This window comes from Lampris incognitus, chromosome 1 (assembly GCF_029633865.1).
Source record: "Lampris incognitus isolate fLamInc1 chromosome 1, fLamInc1.hap2, whole genome shotgun sequence".
Lineage (NCBI taxonomy): Eukaryota > Metazoa > Chordata > Actinopteri > Lampriformes > Lampridae > Lampris > Lampris incognitus.
Window position 1 is genome coordinate 26,338,021 of NC_079211.1, and position 12,892 is coordinate 26,350,912.

The 12,892-nt window shown below is 47.6% G+C and overlaps 5 protein-coding genes across 7 annotated transcripts in view; all 5 read right to left on the reverse strand.

The window, feature by feature from the left end:
• Positions 1-12,892, reverse strand: part of LOC130122884 (protocadherin gamma-A11-like) — a 311,235-nt gene that overhangs the window by 89,208 nt on the left and 209,135 nt on the right. The gene's annotated exons all lie outside the window — the stretch shown is intronic.
• LOC130126097 (protocadherin beta-16-like) lies at positions 1,132-3,665 on the reverse strand. The gene has a single exon (XM_056295462.1). The coding sequence runs from the start codon at positions 3,610-3,612 to the stop codon at positions 1,132-1,134; it is 2,481 nt and encodes an 826-aa protein (XP_056151437.1). The 5' UTR covers positions 3,613-3,665.
• LOC130126132 (protocadherin beta-16-like) lies at positions 3,861-6,703 on the reverse strand. The gene is made up of 2 exons (XM_056295505.1): positions 4,270-6,703; positions 3,861-3,892 (listed from the first exon to the last, which is right to left on the reverse strand). The coding sequence occupies exons 1-2, from the start codon at positions 6,698-6,700 to the stop codon at positions 3,861-3,863; spliced, it is 2,463 nt and encodes an 820-aa protein (XP_056151480.1). The 5' UTR covers positions 6,701-6,703.
• Positions 7,199-9,765, reverse strand: LOC130126141 (protocadherin beta-16-like). The gene is made up of 2 exons (XM_056295517.1): positions 7,369-9,765; positions 7,199-7,204 (listed from the first exon to the last, which is right to left on the reverse strand). Exons 1-2 carry the CDS (start codon positions 9,760-9,762, stop codon positions 7,199-7,201), a joined length of 2,400 nt encoding a protein of 799 aa, XP_056151492.1. The 5' UTR covers positions 9,763-9,765.
• LOC130126164 (protocadherin gamma-A2-like) lies at positions 10,420-12,876 on the reverse strand. Its single transcript, XM_056295553.1, has one exon. The coding sequence runs from the start codon at positions 12,853-12,855 to the stop codon at positions 10,420-10,422; it is 2,436 nt and encodes an 811-aa protein (XP_056151528.1). The 5' UTR covers positions 12,856-12,876.

A 12,892-nucleotide genomic window follows, 5' to 3' on the forward strand; every position in this document is an offset into this window, starting at 1 on the left:
TTAGTAACTGAGGAACACAGGCCACAATGCTTCGGTCAGAAATACGACCAACTCTTGTACAATACTGACAATGATGCCAAATATGGTTGTTTTTACGGACACATCTCACCTGTGATATGAATTATAGCTAGATGCTATTTGACTCACTTGGTGTAGATACGTGTCGTATCCAGCTCATTGATAAAGTTGAATGTTTTTATATATCACAACAGATGCAATGACAGGTTAGTAAATTCATCCATGATGAAATAAAAGCCACATGGTCTGTGAAAAATTAGTATTGCCAGACAATAATGGAGCTTAGGGAAAGTGCAGACAGGAAGACTACCTTTCGCATACATAGACCTGTAGTTAAATTTCAAATGTTATCTTGTCATTCACATTTCTCACGCATGCTCACTCATATTCTCCCTGGCTGTCATTGTCTGGGGCTGTTAATTAAGTTATCAGCTGATCTCGTCACCTATCTTCATCTATCCAATAGCACAGCGACACACCTGCCCGGTTAGCCTATCATCTTGCTGCTGTTTTTAAAAAAAATATGTTTCTCTCTCCACTTCTAGACATTCATGCAGCTGTTATGCGCACTACATCGCCTGGCAAATCATAAGTATCGTCTCTTCATTAGCCTTACGGGGCAGCACCGTGGCCCAGTGGTTAGCACTGTTGCCTCACAGCAAAGGAGGTCCTGGGTTTGACCCAGGCTGTCCCAGTGCCTTTCTATTTGGAGTTTGCATGTTCTCCCTGTGTCTGTGTGGGTTTCCTCCGGGTGCCCCGGTTTCCTCCCACCATCATAAACATGCAAATCAGGGGTTAATGCCCCTGAGCAAGGCATGGAGAGAATAACTTGAATATCTCCCTAGCATCTCAGTGGACGTCATCAATGACTCCAGCTGAGTGAATTCAGAAGACGACAGGTAGCATTGCCAGGGCAATACCTGCAATACTGTAGGCGGTGGCCATGGAACAGGATTACCAATAAGTGAGGACAAAATATTTTCTAAAAATGAAACCGAAATGACAACAACTTTGTCATATTTAACAAATTTATGCTGAACGTATCAAATAGAAACAAGAGTCAGGAAAGCTTATAAAGACATGGTGGACAGGTAATTTCCTTTCAATGTCCATTTATCTGAAATTGATCAATGCATAAACAATTGATTGAATACATAACCCAATTCTAGATGGAATATAAAATGGGCAAGGTCTAACCTCTACAGGAGAGTCTGGCTCATCCAGGATGTTCTTTTCATTCTGTATCCGCTGCATCGTCCCTGTACAACTGGGGTCCATTATCAGCACGTTCTGACTACCGGCTCTGCCGAACTTACAGTCACTCTTTCTGGAGTCAGTCGTCCTGCACACCTCGTAATTGTACACGTGCTGGAGAGTCCCTGTCCCCAAAGTGTCTGAGTAACGTGGTGGATAATAGGGAATCACCGGCAGACTGGAATGATAGAGGATGCGAGACTGCCTCCATCTGTATATTTTCACTGATATGATGACCACTAAGCAGGTGATGAAGAGAAAGGACACTACAGCCAAAGCCAAGACTAAGTAAAAAGTCAGGTTGTCATTGTACTCCTTGTCGTGCGTAAAGTCAGTGAACTCCGAGAGCACTTCAGGGAAGCTGTCCGCCACCGCCACGTTAACATTGACTGTAGCTGAACGAGAGGGCTGCCCGTTGTCCTCCACTACAACAGTCAGCCTTTGTTTCACAGCATCTTTATCAGTGACTTGGCGGATAGTCCTTATTTCCCCATTCTGTAAGCCCACTTCAAACAGCGCCCTGTCTGTGGCTTTCTGCAGCTTATAGGAGAGCCAGGCATTCTGTCCAGAGTCCACATCAACAGCCACCACTTTAGTCACCAGATAGCCCACATCTGCTGAGCGAGGCACCATGTCAGCCACCACAGAGCTGCTGGTCTGGACTGGGTACAGCACCTGAGGGGCGTTGTCGTTCTGGTCCTGGATCATTATTTTCACAGTCACGTTACTACTGAGTGGAGGAGAGCCTCCATCCTGCGCTTTAACACACAAGTGGAAATCCTTGATGTGCTCGTAGTCAAAAGAGCGAACTGCATGGATGACTCCACTATCAGCACTGACGGACACATAGGAGGAGACGGGCACTCCGTTAACCGAGGAGTCCTCCAGTATATAAGTGACACGGGCGTTCTGGTTCCAGTCAGCGTCTGTGGCTTTCACTGTGAATATGGAGAGACCCGGTGTGTTGTTTTCTACAATGTAGGCCTCATATGAGCTCCTCTCAAAGACAGGCGCGTTGTCATTCACATCTGAGATGTGTAAGGTGAGAGTGACGCTGCTGGAGAGAGAGGGCACTCCCTCATCACAACACGTGATACTGATATTATACTCGGAGGCTCTCTCTCGGTCCAGATCACTGTCTGTCACCAGGCTATAGAAATTACTTGATGTCGACTTTAGTATAAAGGGAACATTTTCATTAACGGAACACTGTACTACACCGTTCCCCCCGGAGTCTGGGTCCTGAATGTTTATCATTGTCACGACCGTGTGTGGGTTTGAACCCTCCGAAATCACAGTGGATTTTGACATGATCTTAATAACCGGGTTATTGTCATTGATATCAGTTACATCTACAATCAGTTTACAGGTGTCTGTGAATCCACCTTCGTCGCTCGCACGTAAATTGATCTGGAAACTCTTTTTCTTTTCATAATCGACACTGCCAATCAATCTAACCTCCCCGCTCTCTCCATTTACCTCAAACACGCTTCTGACGTCATCCAGGGTGTTGGTAATTGAATAGGTTATTTTACCATTAGAGCCGTGATCTGCATCCGACGCGCTTACAGTCGCCACAGCTGTGCCCTTCGGGGCGTTTTCCGTCACCGTGCCTTTGTATACGGCCCGTGTAAACACAGGGGCGTTATCGTTGGCATCTAACACCGTTATGAGGATTTGCATCGTCCCGGTCATCTGCGGCTCTCCTCCATCAACAGCCGTTAAAAGCAGAGATACGTGCTCATTCTTCTCTCTGTCTAGAGGTCTCTTTAAAACCATCTCGACATTGTTCGTCCCCTGTTCTCGGTTTTGGACATTAAGTACGAAATGATCGGTTGGTTTAAGTACGTAATTTTGAAGACCGTTGGACCCGACGTCTAAATCCAGGGCTCTTTCCAAGACAAATTTCGCCCCGACGGCTGCCGATTCGCTTATGCTAAAGGCGACTTCGCCCTTCTCAAAGGCCGGCGCGTGATCGTTGACGTCTGTTATTTCCACCGTCACGCTGTAAAACTCCATCGGGTTCTCCAGAATGATCTGAAGATGCAGAGCGCACGGCGTCGTCTCGCCGCATAGCACCTCCCTGTCTATCCGGTCCTTCACCAGCAGCGCCCCGCCGTCTCTGCTGAGTTCCATGTGCTCGGCGCTTTCGCCGGAATACACACGGGCTTTTCCCGTTCTGAGGCGTCGCACGTCCAAGCCCAAATCTTGCGCCACGTTACCTACTAATGAGCCTTTCGCCATCTCCTCGGGTATGGAGTAGCTGACCTGCCCGAGCACTGAGCTGAGAGAGAGAACCAAGATAAACAGCGGCAGCAGCGGCAGTACTTGCCGTTTCATTGTTCGATTACCCTGCCAAGCGAACGAGCGAACCGGTGATATTCCGTCGAATTGGAAACGCATCAGATTTCAGTGCCACGTGCAGGGAAACAAAAAATCGTATTCCATGATTTAGAAAACGGAAAAAAAGCAGTTGGGTTCCTTCGTAACACCAATATCGGTGTGTGGAACACAGACAATGCGCTCTGCGTCTGGCTCCGTCTCCCCACCGCGTCGAACTGACGGGGCAGAAGTGCTGTGAATGTCTGCTAACACTGCAACAGACTGGCCAACAGCGGCCCTGTGAGTTCACGGCACAGAACTACAGAATATTATCAAACCATGCTGACATACTATGTAAGCTGAAGCTGTTTAGGTAAGGGTTTCATGAAAGCTTTCATGTATACTAAAAATATGTGGTTTCATCTTGAAGAATAAAAGCTCATTTTATGTAAAGTATATATATTTTTTCAAAAACATCATACGATAAACTCTTTGTCTTCATGATGAGGCAATGATTTCCCTCCTGAATACACTAAGCAAGATGACCAGTACGTTGACATGAAAGCATGCATGCGAGAATGACTAGCTTTGCTGTCCAAGGTGCTGAAACGAACAGGAAATAAATTAGAATAATAATAACCATCACAACGACAACCAAGCTTTTGATAGTGATACCAAAGAATGGAAAGATAGGAGTAATGCAAAGTCTCAAATTTCTAACCTCTACAGGAGAGTCTGGTTCATCCAGGATGTTCTTTTCATTCTGGATCCGCTGCATCGTCCCTGTACAACTGGGGTCCATTATCAGCACGTTCTGACTACCGGCTCTGCCGAACTTACAGTCACTCTTTCTGGAGTCAGTCGTCCTGCACACCTCGTAATTGTACACGTGCTGGAGAGTCCCTGTCCCCAAAGTGTCTGAGTAACGTGGTGGATAATAGGGAATCACCGGCAGACTGGAATGATAGAGGATGCGAGACTGTCTCCATCTGTATATCTTCACTGATATGATGACCACTAAACAGGTGATGAAGAGAAAGGACACTACAGCCAAAGCCAAGACTAAGTAAAAAGTCAGGTTGTCATTGTACTCCTTGTCGTGTGTAAAGTCAGTGAACTCCGAGAGCACTTCAGGAAAGCTGTCCGCCACCGCCACGTTAACATTGACTGTAGCTGAACGAGAGGGCTGCCCGTTGTCCTCCACTACAACAGTCAGCCTTTGTTTCACAGCATCTTTATCAGTGACTTGGCGGATAGTCCTTATTTCCCCATTCTGTAAGCCCACTTCAAACAGTGCCCTGTCTGTGGCTTTCTGCAGCTTATAGGTGAGCCAGGCATTCTGTCCAGAGTCCACATCAACAGCCACCACTTTAGTCACCAGATAGCCCACATCTGCTGAACGAGGCACCATTTCAGCCACCACAGAGCTGCTGGTCTGGACTGGGTACAGAACCTGAGGGGCGTTGTCGTTCTGGTCCTGGATCGTTATTTTCACAGTCACGTTACTACTGAGTGGAGGAGAGCCTCCATCCTGCGCTTTAACACAGAAGTGGAAATCCTTGATGTGCTCGTAGTCAAAAGAGCGAACTGCATGGATGACTCCACTATCAGCACTGACGGACACATAGGAGGAGACGGGCACTCCGTTAACCGAGGAGTCCTCCAGTATATAAGAGACACGGGCATTCTGGTTCCAGTCAGCGTCTGTGGCTTTCACTGTGAATATGGAGAGACCCGGTGTGTTGTTTTCTACAATGTAGGCCTCATATGAGCTCCTCTCAAAGACAGGCGCGTTGTCATTCACATCTGAGATATGTAAGGTGAGAGTGACGCTGCTGGAGAGAGAGGGCACTCCCTCATCACAACACGTGATACTGATATTATACTCGGAGGCTCTCTCTCGGTCCAGGTCACTGTCTGTCACCAGGCTATAGAAGCTGTTGGATGTAGATTTCAGCAGGAAGGGAATATTTTCATTTATGACGCACTGGACTTTGCCATTCTCACCCGCGTCTGGGTCTTGAACGTTAATTATTGTTACAACTGTGTCAGTTTTGATATCTTCCGATATGACGCTTGACTTTGACATTATGTTAATAACTGGCTTGTTGTCATTTACATCAATAACGTCAACAATCACTTTGCACGAGTCTGTCAATCCTCCGTCGTCACTTGCGCGTAAATTAACTTGATAATTTCGTGCCTTTTCGAAATCAACATTTCCTACCAATCTAAGCTCCCCGCTCTCCCCATTTATCTCAAATATATTTCTGACGTCACCTAACGTATTTCTGATCGAATACTGAATACGTCCATGGGGACCCTGATCGGCATCAGCTGCGCTGACTGTGGTAACAACAGTGCCCGGTGGGGAGTTTTCTGCCACCGCTGCTTTGTATACGGGCTGCGTAAAAACCGGCGCGTTATCATTTGCGTCTAAAACCGTGATCATAATCTGCATCGTTCCCGTCATCTGAGGATCGCCGCCATCTACGGCAGTCAGCACGAGGGAAATGTGTTCATTTTGTTCTCTATCGAGGGGTTTTTGCAAAATCATCTCAACGCTCGTTGAACCATCTATCTGATTGTGTAATTTGAGAGCAAAATTGTCGGTTGGTTTCAGCAGATAGCTCTGCAGACCATTAATTCCCACGTCTAAATCGATAGCGCTCTCCAAATCAAATTTCGACCCGACGACGGCAGATTCGCTTATTCTGAATTTAATTTGGCTTTTCTCAAACGCGGGGGGGTTATCGTTGACGTCTGTTATTTCGACCGTCACGCTGTAGAACTCGATGGGGTCGTCTAAAATGATTTGTAAATGTAAAGCGCAGGGCGTCGTCTGTCCGCACAGCGCCTCCCTGTCTATTGTCTCTCTGACGAGGAGAAATCCTCGTCCTTTATTCAGCTCGACGTACTCTTTGCTGTCGCCAGAGTAGACACGCGCTTTGCGTGACGTCAGCCTTTGCACATCTAAACCTAGATCTTGTGCGATGTTACCGACGACAGAACCTTCGGCCATCTCCTCCGGAACCGAGTAGCTGATCTGGCCGAGCACCGCACTGAGAGAAAGGACCCAGATAAACAACAGTACTTGCCGATCCATTGTCCTCCAACCGGTCTTTCAATGGGGAGCGAAACGCAGTCCGCCGACGTAAATTCGTGTAAGAAATCGATCCGACAGTATTAGAAAGAAAAGATATCAGCATATATTCCATATCCGATGGAGAAGAGGTCTGCAGCCTGATGCAACCATTTTCACGTTGACTTTCTACCGGTCTAAGCTCTTTGCATCTATCCCTTTTCTCGAAATGGGGAGGAACTGCTGACGACATAGCCTACTCTACACCTCAAACACGCTGTCCAACAGCGGCCCTAAGAGTTCAAAATACAAAATTACAAATAGTCATGTCTGGGGGAAAAAAAAGGAGAGAAAAACCTTAGCTCTTGTAAGTCATTGCAAGACATGGCAACGAAAACACAGTTATGTAGAAAGAAAAATATTTTCTTCTGCCCATTTAAACAAAACTAAACAAAAAATATATCAATAAATGATATTTTATCTTTTCTTCTAATTGGACCAAGAACAATGGTAACTGCACCTTTAAAACTTTAAAGAGGAGAACATCCCAATGTAACACATTAATTCACTGACCCAGGTGCTGAAATAAAGGCTGGATGAATGCCATTGAAAGTGACTCAACGACTATCACAATCATGACATAGCAATATATAAATTGATAAGTAGGACAGAAAAAAAGTCTGCTTCCTAACCTCTACAGGAGAGTCTGGTTCATCCAGGATGTTCTTTTCATTCTGTATCCGCTGCATCGTCCCTGTACAACTGGGGTCCATTATCAGCACGTTCTGACTACCGGCTCTGCCGAATTTACAGTCACTCTTTCTGGAGTCAGTCGTCCTGCACACCTCGTAATTGTACAGGTGCTGGAGAGTCCCTGTCCCCAAAGTGTCCGAGTAACGTGGTGGATAATAGGGAATCACCGGCAGACTGGAATGATAGAGGATGCGAGACTGTCTCCATCTGTATATCTTCACTGATATGATGACCACTAAGCAGGTGATGAAGAGAAAGGACACTACAGCCAAAGCCAAGACTAAGTAAAAAGTCAGGTTGTCGTTGTACTCCTTGTCGTGCGTAAAGTCCGTGAACTCCGAGAGCACTTCAGGGAAGCTGTCCGCCACCGCCACGTTAACATTGACTGTAGCAGAACGAGAGGGCTGCCCGTTGTCCTCCACTACAACAGTCAGCCTTTGTTTCACAGCATCTTTATCAGTGACTTGGCGGATAGTCCTTATTTCCCCATTCTGTAAGCCCACTTCAAACAGCGCCCTGTCTGTGGCTTTCTGCAGCTTATAGGAGAGCCAGGCATTCTGTCCAGAGTCCACATCAACAGCCACCACTTTAGTCACCAGATAGCCCACATCTGCTGAACGAGGCACCATTTCAGCCACCAGAGAGCTGCTGGTCTGGAATGGGTACAGAACCTGAGGGGCGTTGTCGTTCTGGTCCTGGATCATTATGTTCACAGTCACGTTACTACTGAGTGGAGGAGAGCCTCCATCCTGCGCTTTAACACAGAAGTGGAAATCCTTGATGTGCTCGTAGTCAAAAGAGCGAACTGCATGGATGACTCCACTATCAGCACTGACGGACACATAGGAGGAGACGGGCACTCCGTTAACCGAGGAGTCCTCCAGTATATAAGACACACGGGCATTCTGGTTCCAGTCAGCGTCTGTGGCTTTCACTGTGAATATGGAGAGACCCGGTGTGTTGTTTTCTACAATGTAAGCCTCATATGAGCTCCTCTCAAAGACAGGCGCGTTGTCATTCACATCTGAGATGTGTAAGGTGAGAGTGACGCTGCTGGAGAGAGAGGGCACTCCCTCATCACAACACGTGATACTGATATTATACTCTGAGGCTCTCTCTCGGTCCAGATCACTGTCTGTCACCAGGCTATAGAAACCGTTTGATGAAGGTTTCATTGTGAAAGGAACATTTTTGCTAATTGCACACTGAACCTGACCGTTATTTTCAGAATCGGGGTCATTTACACTCATCATAGCTATCACTGTGTTAGTAGGAGAATCCTCCGGTATTGAATTTTGTTTTGAAATCGTACTTATGATTGGACTATTGTCATTTACATCACCTATATCAACGACGATTTTGCTCGAATCCGAGAGCCCCCCTCGGTCAATCGCCTCCACGTCAATCTGATAACTTCTAGCTCTTTCGAAATCGACGGGACCGTTCAATATAAGTTCTCCGTTTTCGGTAATGTGAAATTGCCTCGCAACACTATCCATGCTGTTCCCGATGACGTAGGTGATCTCTCCGTTTGAGCCTTTGTCCGCGTCAGCTGCGCTCACCCGTGTAACAACGGTTCCCTTCGCGGAGTTTTCTGTAATGCTCGCTTTATAAACGGGTCTGCTAAAAACGGGGGCATTGTCGTTTGCATCCAACACGGTAACATGGATCTGCATTGTCCCGGACATCTGCGGTTCCCCTCCGTCCACAGCCGTTAACACTAACGATATGTGTTCCTGTCTCTCTCTGTCTAAAGCTTTCTGTAAAACCATTTCTACCTTTTTGCTGCCATCGGCTTGACCGTGTAGTTTCAATTGGAAATTATCGCCCGGCTTAAGGGAATAGCTTTGTAGACCATTCAGTCCTATATCGGGATCGACCGCTTTCTCGAGCATGAATTTCGAACCGACGACGGCGGATTCGCTGATTTCCAACCTCCTCTCTTCCTTCTGAAACACCGGCGCGTGGTCGTTGATATCCGTGATTTCGACGGTGATGGGGAACAACTCCAGCGGGCTCTCTAACGTGATCTGACACAGCAGCGCGCACGGCGTAGTCTGCCCGCAGAGCGCCTCCCGGTCTATCTTCTCCCGGATGAGGAGGAACCCTCTTTCTTTATCCAACTCGATGTACTCCGCGCTGTCTCCAGTGAAAATGCGAGCTTTGCCGGATTGAAGCCTTTTCACATCAAAACCCAAATCTTGCGCGATGTTACCGACTAGAGAGCCCTTGCGCATTTCTTCGGGGACGGTGTAACTGACCTGCCCGCCCACCGAGCTCGGAGGACAGAGAGAGATGAATAGAAACAGCAGCGCTGCTACTTGCCGTCTCATTGTTCTGTCCGGCGTTGCTCTTACGTCGCAACAAAATATATAATCCGTTTGAAAAATGAGAAGTCCTCCGGGTTTGAAAGAGACATGAAACAAAGCGATCCAGCGGTATCAAACACACGAGCGGAAATCCGACATGGCTATGTTAAATTCGCCCCGTGAGAGGAGCGGTGCGTCGCTCGCCTTGATTTTTGTCTTTCTGTTGAGGCGAGGAGGGAGGCTGTGTTACAAATATGGTGGAAAATCTCGTGATGCTGGCCAACAGCGGCCCACTGAGTTGAAAAAGCGACACTGCATGACGCAGAAATTGTAAGGAGCTGAAGAGAGAGAGGTATCAGGGTTTATACTTGCTACTGCCTTACAATGCCTGAAGAGAGACATACCCAACATGAGATAATAGGAAGCAGTTTACCCAATATTACTAAACAAAACCTACATCCACGATTAAAAAAAAAAGTGAAGGGACGTCTACTGACATGAAAAGTACCAAATACAGATGCATTGCAATGTGAGAGAGCAAAAGTGAGAATGAGAGAGGAAACAACCCCGCCCCCTCCTAAAAAAAGGACATGTGACAAAGCAAACTGTCGCTGTCCAACGTGCTGAACATGTATTACCATGCAGTGATAACGTCAAAGATGATTCAGTGAATTTATATCATCACAAAAATTGCGTTCTAACCTCTACAGGAGAGTCTGGCTCATCCAGGATGTTCTTTTCATTCTGGATCCGCTGCATCGTCCCTGTACAACTGGGGTCCATTATCAGCACGTTCTGACTACCGGCTCGGCCGAACTTACAGTCACTCTTTCTGGAGTCAGTCGTCCTGCACACCTCGTAATTGTACACGTGCTGGAGAGTCCCTGTCCCCAAAGTGTCTGAGTAACGTGGTGGATAATAGGGAATCACCGGTAGACTGGAATGATAGAGGACGCGAGACTGTCTCCATCTGTATATCTTCACTGATATGATGACCACTAAGCAGGTGATGAAGAGAAAGGACACTACAGTCAAAGCCAAGACTAAGTAAAAAGTCAGGTTGTCATTGTACTCCTTGTCGTGTGTAAAGTCAGTGAACTCCGAGAGCACTTCAGGGAAGCTGTCCGCCACCGCCACGTTAACATTGACTGTAGCTGAACGAGAGGGCTGCCCGTTGTCCTCCACTACAACAGTCAGCCTTTGTTTCACAGCATCTTTATCAGTGACTTGGCGGATAGTCCTTATTTCCCCATTCTGTAAGCCCACTTCAAACAGCGCCCTGTCTGTGGCTTTCTGCAGCTTATAGGAGAGCCAGGCATTCTGTCCAGAGTCCACATCAACAGCCACCACTTTAGACACCAGATAGCCCACATCTGCTGAACGAGGCACCATTTCAGCCACCACAGAGCTGCTGGTCTGGACTGGGTACAGAACCTGAGGGGCGTTGTCGTTCTGGTCCTGGATCATTATTTTCACGGTCACGTTACTACTGAGTGGAGGAGAGCCTCCATCCTGCGCTTTAACACAGAATGGGAAATCCTTGATGTGCTCGTAGTCAAAAGAGCGAACTGCATGGATGACTCCACTATCAGCACTGACGGACACATAGGAGGAGACGGGCACTCCGTTAACCGAGGAGTCCTCCAGTATATAAGAGACACGGGCATTCTGGTTCCAGTCAGCGTCTGTGGCTTTCACTGTGAATATGGAGAGACCCGGTGTGTTGTTTTCTACAATGTAGGCCTCATATGAGCTCCTCTCAAAGACAGGCGCGTTGTCATTCACATCTGAGATGTGTAAGGTGAGAGTGACGCTGCTGGAGAGAGAGGGCACTCCCTCATCACAACACGTCACGGTGATGTTATACTGGGAAGCCTCCTCTCTGTCTAAGGCGACGTCTGTTACTAAACTATAAAATCCATTTAATGTAGAATGAATTTTAAACGGGATATTATCGTTTATACTGCAGTCCACCTCTCCATTGTGATCCGAGTCGGGGTCATTTACACTTAACATCGCTATCACCGTGTGTGGCGGGGAATCTTCTAGTATTTTGTCTGACTGAGAGAGGATATTTAACAGAGGCTTGTTATCGTTGACGTCAATGACGTCAACGATAACCTTGCTGGAATCGGAGAGCCCCCCGCTGTCTACGGCTTCAATATCTATCTGATAGTGCTTCGCCTTTTCATAATCTATATCGCCAATTAATGTAAGCTCGCCGCTTTTCGCGTCGATCTGAAACAGGTCGGACAAGCGGCGTTTACTGTTAGAAATGACAAACGATATCTGTCCGTTTGAGCCCTCGTCCTTGTCGGTCGCACTTACAACCGTAACACTTGTCCCCCTCGGGGAATTTTCGGTTATTGTAGCCTTGTACACTGCTTCTGTGAACACTGGAGCATTGTCATTAGCATCTAAAACGTTGACGTGTATCTGCATTGTGCCGGACATCTGCGGCTCTCCGCCGTCCACAGCGGTCAACAGCAGCGCGATGTGCTCCTGATGCTCTCGGTCTAGCGGCTTCCGCAGAACCATTTCGACTTTTTTACTTCCGTCGGCTTGATTTTCTAGTTTCAACGCGAAGTTGTCGGTCGGTTTAAGCGAGTAGCTCTGCAGGCTGTTCAGCCCAATGTCGAGGTCCACGGCTTTCTCCAGCACGAACTTCGACCCCACGACCGCCGACTCGCTAATTTCAAAGCGCTTCTCGCCGGACGCGAAGCTGGGAGCGTTGTCGTTTACGTCGGCGATCTCCACCGCCACGCGGAACAGCTCCATCGGGCTCTCGAGGATAACCTGAAAATGCAAAGCGCAAGGCGTCGCGTCGCCACACAGCGCCTCCCTGTCTAGTCTCTCCCGGAGGAGCAGCACACCTCTCTCCGCACTCAGCTCGATGGCTTTTGCACGGTCGCCCGAGTGAATACGCGCTTTCCCCGTTTTCAGCCTTTTCACGTCTAGCCCTAAATCCTGCGCAATGTTACCGACCAAGGAACCTTCAGCCATTTCCTCCGGAATCGAGTAGCTGACCTGCGCGAGCGCCGATCTGAGAGAGAGGACCAATAGAAGCCATTGTACTTGCCGCTTCATTGTTGCGTTGGGCGAATCCTCCAGCGCCATTTAAGAGAAAGATAAACAATGAAATCCAACAGCACGT

Bases quoted from the DNA above. Each gene is read 5' to 3' on its own strand.
- LOC130126097 (XM_056295462.1), bottom strand. From the start codon at position 3,612: ATGAAACGGCAAGTACTGCCGCTGCTGCCGCTGTTTATCTTGGTTCTC.
- LOC130126141 (XM_056295517.1), bottom strand. From the start codon at position 9,762: ATGAGACGGCAAGTAGCAGCGCTGCTGTTTCTATTCATCTCTCTCTGT.
- LOC130126132 (XM_056295505.1), bottom strand. From the start codon at position 6,700: ATGGATCGGCAAGTACTGTTGTTTATCTGGGTCCTTTCTCTCAGTGCG. The intron at 3,893-4,269 runs GTATCACTATCA...GTGAACTCACAG, and splicing joins TCCTATCTTTCCATTCTTTG to GGCCGCTGTTGGCCAGTCTG.
- LOC130126164 (XM_056295553.1), bottom strand. From the start codon at position 12,855: ATGGCGCTGGAGGATTCGCCCAACGCAACAATGAAGCGGCAAGTACAA.